Here is a 20,000-nt window from a genome sequence, read left to right as displayed (position 1 = left end):
ACAATGATGAAACATACACACTAGATCCTGAGTAGCTTAATGAAGCCTTTGTTATCTGCCCTACACCCGGCGCTCACCGTGCGTTTATCCGCCGCGATAACGCCTGTTATTCCGGTAATACGTTTGAATTGGAAGCTGTATCGGAGTTGGATGTCATAAAGTGTATATCAAAAATTAAATCGAATGCTACTGGTGTGGATGGGATTCCAATAAGATTTATAAAAATGGTGTTACCATTCATCATTAATCCGTAACTCATATTGTGAATCAGTGCATTACTTCGTCTTGCTTCCCTAATCAATGGAAGATTGCATCAGTTCGACCTATTGCAAAGAAGAAGTATGCCGACACTCTTTCTGAGTTCCGTCCCATTAGCATACTTCCTGCCCTGTCCAAAGCATTTAAGGCATTAATAGCCTAACAAATCTCAAACCACGTGCAGAGATATCAACTTTTATCACCTTTGCAGTCTGCATTTAGGGTTAAGCATGGTTGTGCAACAGCTATGTTTAAGATCCTCGACGATATTCCTAGTCACTTCGACGAAAACTTACTAACATTGCTGTGTCTGCTTGACTTTTCCAAGGCATTTGACTCAGTTAACAACCATTTGCTCTGCGCCAAGTTGAAGTCCTACTTTGGTTTTAGTAACAATTTATTGGCGTTAATTAAAAGCTATTTAGCCAACCGATACCAACGGGTAATTATAGGGCTCCAAATGTCAAGACTTAGTGCAATAGTCTCCGGTGTGCTTCATGGGTCAATTCTTGGGACGTTGCTGTTTAGCCTATTTATCAATGACATTTTTACAATCTGTAGATTTGTTACTATGCACGCTTATGCAGACGATGCCAAACTTTGCCTTTCTAGCCGTACTGATGGCGTCGATGATCTCTGTTCTAAACTCAATGCTGAAATCTCAGAAATTTTCCATTTGGCTAATAACAACGGGCTTCGTCTTAACGCAAATAACACTTGCGTTTTGCCTATATCAAAGAAAAAGTTGGCTGAGATGGGTATTCCACCGCTTTGCATTGGTACCAACCAAATTAAATTGGTGAGTAAAATTAAAAACCTCGGCTTTGTAATCAACTCCAGTTTGACTTGTGTTGACCACGTTAACCAGGCTATAGGAAGGGTGTATGGCGCACTGCGAAATCTGAGGCTATCGGCGATGTTTACTCCACGTAACATCCACCATAAATTAGCTGTCCAACTAATTTTACCTTATTTCACATATTCCGAGTTGATATATAATAAGCTAGATTTGCACTCGACTCATTGGTTAGGCGTGGCCTCTAACCATATAACACGCTATGTGTATGGACTTTCAAAGTTCGACCACATATCCCGTTGGAAATCTAGCCTTCTGGGATGTCAAATATCCGACTATTTCAAAGACAGGAGATGCATTTTCCTTTTCCAACTCATGCTCACTAAAACGCCCTTATAACTTTATAATAAGATTATTTTTTTAACAAGATCCGCTCGTTCAAACGACCTTATAGTACCCACATTTAAATCTGTTGCGTCGACTTGACTATTATTCGTGAACACTATACGTACCTGGAATTCTATTCCCAATGCTATAAGAAATAGTATAAGCAGGAGCAACTATAATAATGTTATCTATAACTATTTTTCTGATAATTGTATGTACACTGGCCGTGCATTTGATCACGATACTAGAATAAATTACAATTTAGCTTTTATGGATAGGCTTACAAAATATATATATCTGTTAATAGCAGTATCATGTAACTGTTAATTTTCTTTTTGCTCTACTACTTATAACTATTTTCCTTTCATGTTGTACTATAAAAGACCTCAAAGCTTATTGTACTAATAAGTTTGATCAATAAATGAAATGAAATAAAATGAAAGGGCCTTTCCACCTGGTCGTAAATTAGCGTCAACAATATTTTTTATGAGCGAAAGGTTTTACTTGGTGCCAGCGCGTTGCTGCTTTAACTCTTGCAAATACATCGTAAAGCAGAACAAAATTAATATAAAGAGAGTGTTTACTTACGTTGTTAACAGCAATGGCAAAACCTTGCATAAATGCTGCAGTGTCTCACAAATAAAAATATTATCAGAGCAAATTGTGGCGACGACGACGTAGTAAGGGCAAGCAGGTGATATGCAGCGTTATGGGTTTGATGAGCGCACGATGAGCGAGCTATGATGAATGCAAAAATGTATTTACTTACGGCAACCAATGTTGAAGACACTTCAACCAAAGTATTAGCAGCTGCAAGTTTTGGCGACAACGATGTAGCGACAGCAGGGCAGGTGATACGCAGTGATCTGCGCTTGATGAACGCAAGATGAGCGAGATATGCTGGCACTTCCAATTATGCTGATGTCCATCGATGTAATAGTTGTAACTATAATGCGATGATGATACCTAATGGTGGAGTATAATGCTGACCACCAATTCCAAAATCCAAGTTCGATTCGGTATCAAAAACTTACTCGTGCCCCACGTTGGGCGCAAACAAATTTAGGATCACAAAGCGTTTTTTGTGACCGCTCAAATTTCCAAAAAGCGAGAAACCACTAGTGCACTAGAAGCGACTATAAAATTGATAGAGCCAAGTAACTTAACGACGTGGTGGTCATGATCATCAATAAATACCGATGGTGTATGGTATATATTGAAACTTATTAAAAGGTGGTTGTCCCTAATATATGCCTAACGCTATTTATATAATTCATACATCTCAACTTATCTTAAAGAAAAGCAATTTGCAAAAAATGGGAGCGCAGCATTGTTATGCTTGCTTTCTTAAATGCTTTGCCCCTGTTAAATGTGATATTAGCAAGTGTACAAACAAATATGAGTGATTAACTATAGCGGGAGTATGTATGTAAATTTGTATGCAATGCAATGGTACATTAGTAGCAAACGAAAATAAGTCAGAAAATTAAAGAAAACAATGCAAGTAAAAATTATTGGGGTGAATTATTTGTGTTATTCTGGCCTTGAATAGCTTGGGCATATAATTAAATAATAGTGAGGTATGTATAAAACATATGTTCAAAAAATGTAGCGGTTGCCAATCTATGACCCAACAAGGGCTTTAAACATATTAGTAACAATGTTTTAATAGTTACTAAGAGTAATTTATTAACATAAATAAAATATACTTTCACTGTCTATAACGCTTTCGATTATAAATACAACCCTACACTCTAATGGTAAGTTTGTTTTTTCTATTGAACTAAAAAAAATATTAGATAGAAATATTGCCGCGTCAGCTAATTGTTTTATAAATTTTTTATTATTATTGAATTTTGAGAAAAATTAGGAAATTTGTCTACGGCTTTAGTTACTACACGGTTAAATATTTCAGCCTAAAGTTTACACCATTCATCGGTTTAAGAAATATTTGGAACTTATTTGAATTAAACAGTAAACATTAAATTTACTACCTATTATATTTTATTTATTTGAACAATTAGCCTAAAATTTCAAAAGAAAGGTTTCAAAGTAAAATAGTAGACCAAGCAAGAAAAATTAAAAATTAGTAAAAATCCGATTTGTGATAAGAAACTGCTACGTATATTAGTATTATATATTTCATTGCAGTCAATATTTACTCTGTACATGATGCAATTTTTGAAAAAAATAAAATCATAAAACAAGACGATGTGGTCCTATTTTCGGAAAACTTTATTTATTAGGTTCTAGCCTCACAGCCTCAGATTCAAACTACAATGAAATTCTGCACACGTTTGGATTAATTAATATTTTAAGATTTTTAAGGGAAATTTAAATATTTTTTAATTCGAAATATCTCTCATAATTTTCCACAGTCGAAAATAATGAAAATACGAGGATTTGACTAGTTATTCATTAAGAGGTGACCAGAGATTTGTCGACGGCCAGAAAGCTCCAAAAAAGTACTATTATATAGTTATTTGACGTCGACAGAATTTCATTAATTCCAGAAACGTTCGCCATGACAGAGGGACAGACTCCGTAGGAGCAAGGAAGGTGGATAGGTTACACACCTGCAGGCGCAGAGAAGAATTGCACTTATCGGGAGAAATATATTGATTTCGAGTCTGATTAGACATCTGCCAATTGAAAGCAATGATGCTGCCGAATAACACCGAACCATTTCTTCTAGGGTGCCCAAATACGTACAGACTCCTGGTGATACAAATACAGTTTACAGTTTTCTTACGGAAACGGTGACGTATTCGACAAAATTTGAAGCAAACGTTTAAGCGCAAGTGGATTCTGGAGTACTTGCAAACCCTAACCCGACGAACAGAGGCGGTTTGTCCGATTCAGATTGGTGGTTGCAATGAGAGCATAGGTGAATGTAGAGTGGTATCATTATAGAGGTATTTCCTGATTCTGGGTCAGCCAACCGAATGGCAACTTGATGAAATTCGCTTCAGAACTGGCGATAGTGGGTGTTACTAGTGAACCTTAAATCGCTGCCGCTTCTTCGCTTCGCGGAGGCGGTATGTTATTGGCTTAAGGATTGAACACATTTCTGATAAATTATTATTTGACCACTTTTATTTCAACACTGTATGTGTATACTGAAACCTTAAATATTATATATTGACTTCCAATGGCATCACTTCGAACAAATAGCCGAAGGGAAAAACGAAAAAAGTTCGAATAGTGAGCTTCTCACAGAGGTACCCCTATACCAAATTTCAAGCAAATCACACCCCTTGAACACACACACAAAACTTCATACAAATCGGCCCAGTCGTTTAGGAGGAGTTCAATGACAAACACCCGTACACAAGAAATATATGTAAATATGTATATTCTCTCCAAGTTTTAAATTAACTACATTTTTAATCTTTACGCTGGATTCTATTTTCGATTGAACCGAACCATTTTTAAAATGATTTTCAAGTATTAACATAATAATAATCACTATCTAGTATCGCCTGTGGTCGAAATTCGACCAACTTGTATTTTTTTCAACTCAGTCAACTCGGTCTATGTATAATGCGTTAATAGTTAAGCAGTGAGTGGAAATATAGCAAACTGGTCTAACTTACTTAAATTTTTTGTTAAAATTTTGAATTTGATCTAAGAAGTTGTACTTTTTTTTGTATTTTCTTAAATTTTCTACAAACGTTTCAAATGTAATTATAACGTTTTGTTATAGAGCTCCTTAAACAAAAATATAAAAAATATGTAAAGTCAAATGAAATTTACATAGAATTATGGTGATATTACTTGAAATTTAATTGAAAAATAGCTTTTCCCATACCACCCGGGAGGTCCCCGTTGGCACGCTACCGAAGTTAGTTTTGGATGCTCGGTTCCCCAGTAGGCCTATATCACCCATATACACATATCGCCCATTTACTTCAATAGTAATTTAAAAACACGAACTTTTAGTTAAAAACGAAGAAAGGTGCTAAAGGAATTTGGCCTATTTCACGCCACCCGTTAGGTATGCAATTGGCGCTTTACCGAGTTTAATTTTGTATAAATACATATGTAAGTGTGACACAAAACGAAAATTTCGAATAAAATAGAAGATACCTTCATAAAAAATATTATAAACATATAAAAAAAATATGTAATGAGAAAGAAGGCAGAGTTTACTAAAAAAAATTAAATGAAAGAAAAAAAAAATAAAGTACTTAAAGTGCGAAAAAATTAAGTGAAGTGAATAAACAGTTCCATATAAAAACGAAATAAGTGCTCTAGACTTTTTCCGGGTTTTAGTGTTATCATTGCGGAAGTATGAAGATTCTAATGTTCGGATATTTAATGTTGGGATTCCCTTTGAGATCTATGTACGTAATTAATTTTTATTAAATTTGTAAACACTCCATTTCATGAATATATATGACAATATCTACCATAAAATATCGTCTGTTAACGATATAATACTAAGATATAGCAAAGCAGAATAAATTAGAAAGAAAAGAAAAACAAACAACAACATTGAAACACATACGCAAACATATTTACTAAAATAAAATTGATTTCATAATTTTCAGCGACATAAATAAATTAGGGTTTTGGGATTTAAGCATCCGATTAATGAGCATATAATCCAACAAAGTTAGCTTAATAATAAATATAGTGGGTAATATACTGCCTATGCAATACGGCCGCTATGATGCCGATTGCCGTTTTGGCCTAAAATCAAAAACGTTTTTGGGAGTTTTTTTTCGTTTAATATACAACGTGAAGTTTTCCGATTCAGTCAAGTTGCATTTAAATAATAATAAACTAAGTTGGAATAAAAGAATATATAATAAAATAAATTAGCATAAAAGACTATATAAAAAATTAATGTTATATTTTTGTAGCAAATTTATTTTATTTTTTTGTTCAGTATAAGACGTACTTTATCTAAAATGAGGATTAAATCTGAAAATGCAAAAACATTTTCGGGAAAATTTGCATTTAATTGTTATAAATAAATTTAGTTAGTTTCATCAAAAGTTAACTCAATATTTGTGATTTCATGTTTTTTTGAAAGCAACTAAAATAAAAAACAAAGAATCTGTTAAATAAAGACCTATGTATTAACGTGTAAGTGAAATTTACCACATCAAATGGGCCGGTCAAAAATTAATTCTATTTAAGATTTTTTTGGACGCTACAAATTATTTTGGAACAATTTCTTAGGATTTTGGTAGAAGAGGCCACTATAGGTAAGTGGTAACAATGGGAAAACATGGCTTATTCTTTCACCGTCTGGCACGTACGCATATGTATGTAGGTGAAACATTTGAGCAACACTGCGTAGTCGCTTTTCGAATTTCGAATTCGGTGGGGTTACATGATATGTTGGTTTGTGTTTTAGAGCACTTACATACTTGGTCTTACAGATGGCGCGCTTTTGTGCACGACAGTAAATTTCGATTGATTTTAATTATAAACAAATAGAGTAATATTTGTTAACAAAAATTGGAATATGCATTGCGGCTGATCCATACGAATCGACTCATATAACTTTTATATGATTTTGCGTATGGTAAGTATGCGAGTAAGCCTGTCAATTGGTTGCATGGAAATTTTGCTAGAGTATTAATATATAGATAGTAGAGTAATATACGGCCTATGCAATATTTCGACATAAAATCTAAAACGTTTTATTCCGATGCAATCAAGTTGCATTTAAATAATAATAAACTAAGTTGAAATAAAAGATAATATAATAAAATAAAATAAGAAATATCAAAATAAATTAGCATTAAAGATTACTCATTATTTGTGATTTCATGTTTTTTTGAAAGCAACTAAAATAAAAAACAAAGAACCTGTTAAATAAAGACCTATGCATTTACGTGTATGTAAAATTTGTCCAAAAAAATGGGCCGGTTAATTATTACTTCTCTTTAAATTTTTTTTGTGTGCTAACAAATATTTTGGAACAATGTTTTAAGGATTTTGGTACAGACCCATAAAGGTAAGTGGCAACAATTGGCTAACAATATTTTATTCGAACTGAAAATGAGTGAGGCAGTAATTCTCTCACCGTTTGGCGCGTACGAATATGTATGTAGGTAAAACATTTGAACAACAAACCAATGCAGCTTTTGGAATTTCGAAGTCAGCGGGGTAAGGTAAATAATATGTAGGTTTGTGTCTTAGAGAACTAACATAATGGGCCCTACAGTTGGCAATTTCGATATTTGCCGAAATTGTTCGAATTTACAAAAAAAACTTTTTCTATTAATTATAAACAAATAGAGTAATATTTGTTTACAAAAATAGGCCTATGCGCTGCGGCTGGTTCATGCGAATCGATTCATATAACTTGTATATGATTGTACGTATGCTAACTATGCGAAACAGCCTGTCAATTGATTGTATGGAAATTTTATTAGCGTATTAATATATAGATAGTAGAGTAATATACGGCCTATCCAATATTTCGACTTAAAATCGAAAACGTTTTTGGGTCTTTTTTTTCATTTAATATACAACATGAAATTATCCGATGCAATCAAGTTGCATTTGAGTAATAATAAACTAAATTGAAATAAAAGTTAATATAATAAAATAAAATAAGAAATATCAAAATAAATTAGCATAAAAGTTTACTCATTATTTGTGACTTCAATTATTTAAATTATTACTTCTCTTTAAATTTTTTTTGTGTGCTAAAAATTATTTTGGAACAATGTTTTAAGGATTTTGGTACAGACCAATATGGCAACACCTGGCTAACAATATTTTATTCGAACTGAAAATGAGTGATGCAGTAGTTCTCTCACCGTTTGGCGCATACGAATATGTATTTAGGTGAAACATTTGAACAACAAACCAATGCAGCTTTTGGAATTTCGAAGTCAGCGGGGTTAGGTAAATAATATGTAAGTACAGACCAATATAGGTAAGTGGCAACACTGGGCTAACAATATTTTATTCGAACTGAAAATGAGTGAGGCAGTAGTTCTCTCACCGCTTGGCGCATATATGTAGGCGAAACATTTGAGCAACAAACCAATGCAGCTTTTCGAATTTCGAAGTCAGCGGGGTTAGGTAAATAATATGTAGGTTTGTGTCTTAGCGCACTAATATAATGGGTCCTACAGATGGCTATTTCGATATTTGCCGAAATTGTTCGAATTTAAAAAACTGTTTCTATTAATTATAAACAAATAGATTAACATTTGTTCATTTCTTTACAAAAATAGGCCTCTGCACTGCAGCTGATCCATACGAATCGATTCATATGACTTTTATATGATTTTACGTATGCTACCTATGCGAAACAGCCTGTCAATTGATTGTATGGAAATATTAGCGTATTAATATATAGATAGTAGAGTAATACACGGCCTATGCAATATTTCGACCTAAAAATAAAAAAATTCAATAAAGTTGCATTTAAATAATAATAAACGAATTTGAAATAAAAGATAATATAACAAAATAAAATAAGAAATATTAAAATAAATTCGAATAAATGACAATATACAAATTTATCTCGTTGTAGCAAATTTATTTATTTTTTGTTCAGTATAAGACGTGCTATATCTAAAATGAGCATAAAATCTGGAAATGCAAAAAACATTTTGGGGCAAATTTGCAATTAATTGTTATAAATAAGTTTAGTGAGTTTGAACAAAAGTTAACTCATTATTTCTGATTTCATGTTTTTTTTGAAAGTAACTAAAATAAAGAATCTGTTAAATAAAGACCTATGCATTTACGTGTACGTAAAATTTATCCAAAAAAATGGGCCAGTTAAATTATTACTTCTATTTAAAGTTTTATTGTGCGCTAACAATTATTTTGGAACAATTTTTTTAGGATTTTGGTACAGACCAATATAGGTAAGTGGCAACAATGAGGAAACAATATTTTATTCGAACTGAAAATGAGTGAGGGAGTAGTTCTCTCGCCGTTTGGTGCCTGAGAGCATTTACAGTTTTGAAATGGGGAAAAGCCGTTATGATGCCGGTTGCCGTTTTGACCTAAAATCGAAAACGTTTTTGGGACGTTTTTTCGTTTAACATACAACGTAAAATTTTCCGATGCAATCAAGTTGCATTTAAATAATCATAAACTAAGTTGAAATAAAAGATAATATGATGAGGACCCGTGCGCATCTTGCGCAACAAATATTAAAATCTCTTATCAAATATCAACCGAAATCAGCGGTTCTATCAATCAATTTAAACTTACAGCTTGCGCTGCCATCTGGCGAATGGTATTAACTGCCGGTAATGCAGTGCAAATATTCACAATAGGGCCATAGTACAAATATATTTCTTTGTGTGCTCACAATCGTTTATTTTTAACAAATTATTTTAATAAAATATAGCTAAACAAAAGCACTACGACCAAAATTGCCCAAAGCTCGCTAATAGCCCGAATCTCCATTTTTACAACCAAATTTTTATTTATAGATTTGGATTCCAAATAAGAGCGAAAAAAGGGCCTACACATAAAAACAGCAATTAGAAATAATACATATGATAATAAAATAAAATAAGTATTATCAAAATAAATTAGCATAAAAGTTAACTCATTATTTGTGACTTCATTTTTTTTTTAAAGCACCTAAAATAAAAAAACAAGCAATCTGTTAAATAAAGACCTATGCATTTACGTGTAAGTAAAATTTGTCCAAAAAAATGGGCCGGTTAAATTATTACTTCTCTTTAAATTTTTTTGTGTGCTAACAAATATTTTGGAACAATGGTTTAAGGATTTTGGTACAGACCAATATAGGTAAGTGGCAACAATGGGCTAACAATATTTTATTCAAACTGAAAATGAGTGAGGCAGTAGTTCTCTCACCGTTTGGCGCGTACGAATATGTATGTAGGTGAAACATTTGAGCAACACGACAATGCAGCTTTTGGAATTTCGAATTCAGCGGGGTTAGGTATATAATATGTAGGTTTGTGTCTTAGAGCACTAACATAATGGGTCCTACAGATGGCAATTTCGATATTTGCCGAAATTGTTCGAATTTTCCAAAAAATTGTCTATTAATTATAAACAAATAGAGTAACATTTGTTTACAAAAATAGGCCGATGAGCTGCGGCTGATCCATACGAATCCATTCATATAACTAACTATGCGAAATAGCCTGTCAATTGATTGTATGGAAATTTTGTTAGCGTATTAATATATAGATAGTAGTTAATATACGGCCTATGCAATACGGCTGCTATGGTGCCTATATCGAGCAAATGGGAAACAAATATACAAATCGCATGGTTGAGATTTTCAATTGTTCATTTAACTTAAGCTGTTATGCCGCTATTTTTCAGCCAGCTTATTTTTTTTAAATAGGTTATTTTTCCAAAAGCAAAATATATTACAGAGTTAGCCTTAAAAATCAGAATTCAGCGGGGTCACATTTGATGGTTTGTTTCTTCGAGCACTAACATAATTGGTCCTACAGATGGCGCACTTTTGGGCAGACAACCTGCCATAGCTGCGCAGATAGATCCATTTCGAAGGGTGCTAAGCCTTCATCATCAGTACGCTTTAGGCATGCTGCGCTAACCATTTGGCTATACAGCGGTGGTTTGTTTGACTGGCAAATTTGCTACTTCTATTCCTTTTTACCAACTATATTTATTCAGTGTTTATCAATAAGCCGATAAAAACAAAAACAATTGTTTTCTATTAATTATAAACAAATAGAGTAATATTTGTAAAAAAAACTAGGCCTATGAACTGCGGCTGATCCATACGAAGGGATTCATATAACTTGTATATGGTTTTACGTATGCTAACTATGCGAAACAGCGTGTCAATTGATTGTATGGAAATTTTTTTAGCGTATTAATATATAGATAGTAGGTAATATACGGCCTATGCAATACGGCCGCCATGATGCCGGTTGCCTATATCGAGCAAATGAGAAACAAATATACAAATTAGCTTTTTTTTACAAATAACTTGGTTGAGATTTTCAATTGTTGATTTAACTTAAGTTGTTATGCCGCTATTTTTCGGCCAGCTTATTGTTTTCAAATAGGTAATTTTCCAAAAGCACAATATATATTACAGGATTAGACAGCCTTAAACATCAGAATTCAGCGTGGTCACATATGTTGGTTTGTGTCTTAGAGCACTAACATAATTTGTCCTACAGATGGCGCACTTTTGGTAGGTTTGTGTCTTAGAGCACTGACATAATGGGTCCTACAGATCGCAATTTCGATATTTGCCGAAATTTATCGAATTTACAAAAACTTTCTCTATTAATTATAAACAAATAGAGTAACATTTGTTTACAAAAATAGGCATATGCACTGCGGCTGATCTATACGAACCGATTCATATAACTTTTATATGATTTTACGTATGCTAACTATGCGAAACAGCCTGTCAATTGATTGTATGGAAATTTTGTTAGCGTATTAATATATAGATAATAATAAACAATAATAATGAACTCCGTTGCTCGGCATCACATTCCATCCCGAGAAATGAATATATATACATATTTTGTAATATAATTTTTCTCACTATGTATACTTCTGTACTTTATTCTGTAGTCCGTAATTATATTTAGTCTGATTAATTATTAAATTTATAGACTAATAAAAAAATAAAAACAATTCGGTTCGAGGTTCGGTTGAAAGCCCCAAAATAGCTTATTATGCCACAGAACCAAGTTTAGGCAAAATTGTAAGATAAGCTTAAAATTGGATTCGGACTTGGAACAGAATACCCAATTTACGATAAAACAAATCAGCACATATTAGAACTGTAATAAGGAACTGACCTTTTTTCCGTTTTTTCAACTCAGCTTCCTGTTCATCTACGGCAGCACCCAACAATGTAAAAATTATTCCCGCTTGTGAATTAACACCAACAGCCGTTACCACCATTTTTCCGCTGCCCTCCATAACATGTGTACCCGAAAGAACCATAGGATCCACATCAATGCCCTTCTTAACATGATCTGATTCACCTGTCAATGATGACTCGTCAACCTAAATTAAAATAATATTTGAATGAAAATGCGAAATATAAAAGTAACTTGAGCAACATCGTATATTTTTCACATCTCATTTACAAAAACACTGACACAAATAAAAAATTTATTATAAAAGAATGAAATGGCAAGTTTTTACTTTAAACATGGTTTTACTTTAAACTTGGCCTCCCTGCGGTTCAATATTACAATTTAGGGTGCCTGTCCCACGATTGGTATCTACGTGCTCTTTGCCCAGTTAACAAAGTGGAGAAACCTGTAAACTGCGGCGAATATAGAAATCAGGTTTCTTAGTATCGCATATAAAACCCTGTCAAGGGTATCGTGCGAAAGATTGAAGCGCGCCGTAAATCGACTGGTTGGATATTATCAGTGGGGTTTCACACTTGATAAATCTACATTCGACCAAATTTTCACCAAGCGCACATCTTGGAGAATACCTGAGAAAAAATAATTGGTACACATTACCTCTTCGTCGACTTTAAAAGCGATATCGTGCAATTTCTTTCTTTTCATGCTGGAGAAAATAATACAAGTGCGGAACTTAACCGCGCTGGGATAATATACTATGAAAGCGTGCCATATCATCGGCATCAACACTCGCGCCGTAAGTTCTGCTTTCTTCAAACTGAAAAAAGAAGCGAAAAATAAAGGGTTGATTGAGAATGATGCCAAAACGAAGTACCTGCTCACGGTACTAAGTTTTAATTCGAAGTCAAACCACCTAAGGCTTTTTAACAGATTCCTGTTTTTGAGCTAAAATAAAATCAGCAGCAAAAGTTTACTAAAATTCCCCGAGCGCTTTTTGAGAAAGTTGCATTTTGTTGTATCATCATATAACATCTATTGCATTGTTTGACAGTGAAAATATACTCTTGGCGATATGTACCGCAGTTTGTAGGTCTAGTTTAGGACATAAGCCCTACGTATTATTATTATTACTATTACTATTATATCCTCAAATTTTGGAGTTAGGGGCCAAAACCCCGCTTTTTATAGGTTGATAGATACATATATTGGCTTAAAACTTTATTTTTGTTTTGCGTCTACATATGAAATCAAAGAATACAGCAACAAAACCTTAATTTATCTTTGAAATTCTTCTCTTGGTGAAAGCAGTATTGACTGTGGACTCTTTCCACTAATCCTTTGTATATGCAGGTAACCAAATTGTTAAGAAAATGGTTATACAGAATTAAAAAGTGATGCTCTACGATGAGTTTTCAATATATTTTGTAAGGCTTCTCTGACATTTCTAAATATAAATTTACAAATTATACTTGGTTAGAAGCGCAAAAGTATTCTGTTTTTTGGTGACAAACAAAAAAGTTTTGCTCGTACCCCAAACCAAAAATAAAAATAAAAGCCATGTTTAGGCCAAATGCCTAACTTTTACCTGATTGACGGCGCCCCTCCCTAACGTTTTAATAATATTTCCAGCCACCCACACTCACGCCGCATTTGTGTGCATGCATGCACATGCATGCGTTTCATACACATGCACGTGTGTGTGCAGGTTGTCAGCACCCATGCACGTATATGTGGGGGTTGTTGTGTGTGTGGCTTTTTTCCCCTCCTTAATACCAGAGGACTTTTTCGCGGCTTAGCGGTTGTCCTCAACGGGATAATCGGCCTCTTTCTCGATTGACCGCCAACCATCACACAACGCACAGGATCACCATCGTCAAGTTATACACAAAGGTAATATTGTATCCTCTTTATATTTCCTTACACTCTTAATTAAATAGTATTTTATAACGAGGAATTCCTTTTGTGTTTTTATTTATTTCTTTTGAGCGAACCATCCATTCCAAGATCGACCCGTGTGCGCCTACCCACTGCCGGTTTCAGACGCACCCAGGCCGAACATTGGTCCTTACTCCCCGAAAAAGGAACTAAAAGCACCTAAAAATTACAGTCCACATATCAGCCTGCACAGCACATTTGCATACTAAACACATTTGTCAAAGGATTGCCGTAACAGCCAAACACAACAACGAGAAAAGTGGGATTATATTATACAAATACCGGAGCCACAGCACAAAGAGAAGTAAGTGTTATATTTATTGCCATTTTTTTTAAGTGTTATTAAAGAAAAATAAAGAAAACACCCGTGTTGTGCGCGAAATATTGAAATCGAGAAGAAGTGTAAAAAGTGAGATTATTTAGTGGGCACCATTTTTCCATTTTAAAAGTTAAACCACTTGATTTGTTAATTTATTTCAGTCCTTGTGATTATCTGGTCTATCCCCCCACCAGTGGTAAGGTTTTCCAGACACAACACAAGGAAGAGGGTAACCTAACCTCACTTTCCGCACCATACTAAATAGGTTTTTGTTGTTGTTTATTTGCACATCACAAACACGAAATCAAGTTCAATTTAATTTAATTAATCCGGTGCTCACTTCACTTTTTAAACACTTTTTGCACTTTTTTTGCGCTTAGTTTCGTATATTGCACGCATTTTTTCACTTTCTCAAAAATACACCCATTATTTGTGGAGGTGGCGAGTGGTCCTCTTTTTGTTGTTGCGCTGAGACAAAAAGTTTGTACATAATATCGTTTGCTATTTTTCACTGCTGTGACAAAAAGTCCAAAAAATAAACCCTTTTCCGTTGTCGCTACGCTGACAAAGTCATAAATATAAAATAAAAGTAATAAATATAAAACGTCGCAATTCAAAGTTTTTAATTTACTGCTAGGCCAGGTATCTTAATTCAGGAGACTCTCATTATTTCTAATCAGCAATTTTCTCTTTAATAAACGTAACCAAGACCATGGAAACCTACATCAGGTTGGTAGAATTAATCGCAGAGTTTGATACAGATTACAGCCTTATTCCGGAAAGTGACCATAGCAAACACACCCTTGTGATACAGCAGGAAGAGTTGCGGTCCTTGTGGAAGAAGGTAAAGTCTGCGTTTGATTCGCTACTAGGGTCTGATGAGGTGTCAGGGGATGACGTTATGGCGGTAAGAAAGAAGCAAAAAGCAGCATACGCAATCTACATGCGATGCTTAGCGTCTATATCTGCTGAGGCAGAAAAATACAAGAAAGAGGAGAAGAACGTCAACCCTGAGCAAAAACCTCATGCGCATAAAATTCGCCTCCCTGCTTGCGACACGGAAGTTTTTAAAGGGGATTATCTGTCTTGGCTAACTTTTCGCGACCTGTTCACGGCAATATATATAAATAATTCTAGTTTGAAAGGGGTGGAAAAGTTATTCCATCTCAACAACAAAACGCAGGGCGAAGCAAAAGATATCGTTAAAAAATGCCCCCTCACGAATGAAGGTTTCGAGATGGCCTGGAAAAACTTGTGTGAAAGATACGACAACAAACGTATCTTAGTTAACACACAACTACAAATTTTATTTAACTTAAAAAAGGTAGAAAGTGAGTGTGGCAGTTCAATAAAAAAGCTGCAAAATGATATAAATAATTGTATTTCGTCCCTCAAATGCCACAAAATGACACTTCCAATTGGGATGCAATCCTGACCTATCTATGCTCAACCAAGTTACCAGAGAGCACGCTGGCTCTTTGGGAGCAAAGTATAGACCATAAAATGGACATATCCAAGTAGGAGGATATGAATAAATTCCTGTCTAATCGGTTTCAGACACTTGAAACAATGTCTGGATTTACAGGGCATGCCACTTCGAAAGTGCAAAAACCAAACGCGTCGCGACAATCGTCAGAAACCCCTACGAAAAGAATTGGTGCTTTTCAAACGAAAGTATCCAAGCAAACAATAAAATCAATTTGTAAAATGTGTAAATCCCCTGAACACAGATTACGCAACTGTTCACGCTTCTGCGAGTTAACCCCAGTAGAAAGGATTCAATTTATAAAATCCACAAGTGGCTGCCTGAATTGCTTATCCCCAGGACGCACCGTGACGAAGTGCACCAGTTCCTACAACTGTTCCAAATGCCACTCTCGTCACCACATGCTCCTGCATGCGGATATATCTCAGCACACGGCTGTACGCAATCCTTTCAAGGATGCGGATAACATCCCAACAACTTCGGCACAGGCGCGACAATCTCCGAACCAGAATGTAAAATCCTGTCATGCCAATTCCAGCACAGGCGTGCTATTAGGAACTGCTCGCGTACACATTCGCCATAATGGTACCGACTTCTCCGCACGGGCATTAATTGATTCAGGGTCTGAATGTTCCTTTATAACTGAAAGACTGAAACGCAGAATCAATTTGCCAGCGAGAAAAATGCATGCCCAAGTTTCAGGCATCACAAATTCGGTGTCACCTCAGGTGAAAGAAGCATCCAAAATTGAATTACGTTCACCAGTGGATGCCTGCTTCAGCCTGACTACACCCGTTCTAGTCCTAGCCTACTCACTGGGAATCTTCCATCATGCCATACCAACGCCATGACTATGCAGGCATTCCCAGACTTGGTTTTGGCAGACAAGAGGTTCTACATCAACGAGGACGTAGACCTCATACTTGGAGGAGACATATATCCCCAAATTATACTGAGCGGTCTGAAAAAGAATGTCCTAAATACACTTTTGGCCCAAGAGACAGTGTTCGGTTGGATACTAACCGGTCGCATCGAAGCACCGAGTCCAACGAAGAGCATCATGTCATTTTATAACGAGGTTGCATTGGACAACCAATTAAAAGCTTTCTGGGAGATAGAAAATGTTCCCAAAAATAAAATGCTTAATGAAGAAGAAAGGTATTGTGAACAACTGTTTAAGGAAACGACAAAACGTGATGAAAATGGGAGGTATACCGTTTCGCTACCATTCAGGCAGGATTACCCTGAGAATATTAAATTAGGACCGTCCCTAACGCGCATGTTCACAATTCTTCAGAAATGAGGGGTGATTACTGAAAAACCAATAGTTAGGAAAAGAGTATGTTCGGGTGTTATCAGAATACGAAACACTTGGGCATATGAGAAAAATTAAGAATAATATACCATCCGACGATTCGGATAATTATTTCCTGCCCCACCACGCCGTTGTAAAGGCGGAAAGTACCACTACCAAGGTGCGCGTCGTCTTCAACGCGTCAAGTCCGACGGCAAATGGCATTAGTCTAAACGACATACTCCACCCAGGTCCAGTACTCCAAGCAGACTTGCCCATTTTAATTCTACGTTGCAGACTGTACCGCTTTGTCTTTAGCAGTGACATAGAAAAGATGTATAGGCAAATTTGGGTGGCCGATAATCACGCCAAATTTCAAAGAATTGTCCATCGAACATCCCCCAACGAACCCATCAGTCTTTACGAACTAAAGACTGTCACATTTGGTGTAAACTGCGCCCCCTACCTCGCGATACGGTCACTTCTACAATTGGCTGATGATGTAGAAAATACCCACCCAATAGCATCGGGTATATTACGAGAAAGTATGTATGTCGACGACGTTTTATCTGGAGGACATGCAATAGCGTCAATCATTAGAGCAAGAAACGAGATTCGCGAAGCATTACACTCAGCTGGCTTTCCATTGCGCAAGTGGACATCAAATTGTGAGGAAATCCTTCAGGACATCCCCAAAACGGATCTGCTCAGCGAGGACTTTCTAGAGTTTGAAGAGGCTAGCTCGGTGAAGGCACTCGGAATACGATGGAACGCGCACTCAGACATGTTTAACTCTACAGCAGGAGCTTTAGAGAATGGCGAGAGCATCACAAAAGGCGCAATCCTATCCGCTATAGCCAAACTTTTCGACCCTTTAGGCTGGCTTGCACCAATGGTCAAAGTGGTAAAAATACTAATGCAGAATATCTGGTTAGAGGGCACCGGGTGGGATGAACCTGTCTCCCCAACTACCTTAGAACGGTGGGAAAATTTCACCCAACACTATAGCGAAATAGATAACATTAGGATACCACGGTGGGTAAATTTTTCACCGGAAGACGACATAGAAATCCATGGCTTCTGTGACGCTTCCGAGAAAGCATATGCGGCAGCGATATACATGCGCGTGAAAAGAACCGATCAGGTTTTCATACACTTACTTTTAGCGAAAACCAGAGTAGCTCCAGTGAAAACCATCTCGCTACCACGTTTAGAACTATGCGGCGCCGTGCTGCTTGCAGAAATCATGGAATCAATATTCCGAAACATTCATTTGGGGCCAGCAAAAGTTCACCTCTGGACGGATTCAACCATCGCACTAGCATGGATAAGAAAGCCGCCCTATTCCTGGTCAACCTTCGTCGCACACCGAATCACTAAGATCATCGATATGGTCGGTAGCAGGGACTGGCTTCACGTGGACTCGGAATCTAATCCAGCGGATCTAGGAAGCAGAGGACTACTTGCATCAGATTTGGTCAACAATTCGTTGTGGTGGCAGGGACCTTCTTGGCTGCAAGAAGACAATTCCCACTGGCCAGCACAAGAGACCGAATACAAAACGTCCGTTGAGGAGAAGAGGGCACAATCATATGCCACGACAAGGGTAGATCATATAGATATTCTCGACCGATTTTCGGGTTTACCACGAGCTTTGAAAGTCCTGTCTTATGTTAGAAGATTCTATAAAAGAACGCATCCTAAAACTAAAGCCGTGTTACAAGAGAATTAAGGCAACAACTCAAGCATTAATACGAGTCTGCCAGAAACAATTTTACGGTACAGAATATTTAAAACTAAAAAATAGGGAACCTATTGATCGGAAGAGCACAGACCCAACTTATGGGGACCCTTCCCTGCGAACGGACTACTTTTACCCGCGCGTTCACCAATACCGGGGTAGATTTCGCGGGGCCTTTCGACATCAAAAGCTACCGCGGTAGGGGATGTCGACTGTCCAAAGGCTACGTATGCCTATTTGTCTGTTTCTCCACTAAGGCCATCCACCTAGAAGCCACTAGTGACCTAACCACCCCATGCTTCCTCGTAGCCTTTTCGCGTTTTATCGCGAGAAGAGGATGTCCGAAAAACATCTACTCCGACAATGGTACAAACTTTGTCGGAGCGTCAAGATCTTTACGATCCGAAGTTAAAGCCTTCCTGGCAGAAAACCGAGACAAAACAGTCTCCGAGTACAGCCAACAAGGATTAACTTGGCATTTTATTCCCGCCGCCGCTCCACATATGGGCGGCCTGTGGGAAGCGGGAGTGAATAGCTTCAAAAGCCACTTCAAAAAGGTCGCGTCTCCCCATAAGTATACTATGGAGGAGTTCCAAATACTTTTGTGCCGGATTGAGGCGTGCCTCAATTCGCGCCCTCTTAGTCCAGGGTCAAATGACCCAACGAATCTGGAACCACTAACCCCAGGACATTTCCTAACCGGCAGCCACCTGCTGGCTCCACCAGAACCAGATGCCAGTGTGAGCTCTGCCTCGATGATCAACCGATGGCAGAAACTCAAAGCCCTTCATCACACTTTCTGCCAACGATGGAAGGTGGAATATTTATCCGAACTTCAAAAGCGTGTGAAGTGGAAACACCCCAGACAAAATATACAAGTGGGAGATCTCGTTGTCCTCAAAGAGGACAACTTATCTCCAAACGAATGGAGGTTAGGGAGAGTCGTCAACGTACACCCCGGCGAAGATAACCGAGTACGTGTAGTCGACCT

At 36.5% G+C, this 20,000-nt stretch overlaps 1 protein-coding gene across 10 annotated transcripts in view; it reads right to left on the bottom strand.

Moving 5' to 3' along the window:
* The window catches only part of LOC137234572 (plasma membrane calcium-transporting ATPase 2-like), a 2,440,841-nt gene that overhangs the window by 1,348,116 nt on the left and 1,072,725 nt on the right, over positions 1 to 20,000 (bottom strand). For all 10 annotated transcript variants that reach the window (XM_067758033.1, XM_067758039.1, XM_067758029.1 and 7 more), the window contains one exon: positions 12,211 to 12,421. In XM_067758033.1, the coding sequence (XP_067614134.1) occupies positions 12,211 to 12,421 (211 nt within the window). The remainder of the gene's footprint in view (positions 1 to 12,210; positions 12,422 to 20,000) is intronic.

Source organism: Eurosta solidaginis, chromosome X (assembly GCF_040869045.1).
Source record: "Eurosta solidaginis isolate ZX-2024a chromosome X, ASM4086904v1, whole genome shotgun sequence".
Classification (NCBI taxonomy): Eukaryota; Metazoa; Arthropoda; class Insecta; order Diptera; family Tephritidae; genus Eurosta; species Eurosta solidaginis.
Note: the sequence above shows the minus strand (reverse complement) of the source record. Positions and strands in the feature narration are given on the sequence as shown.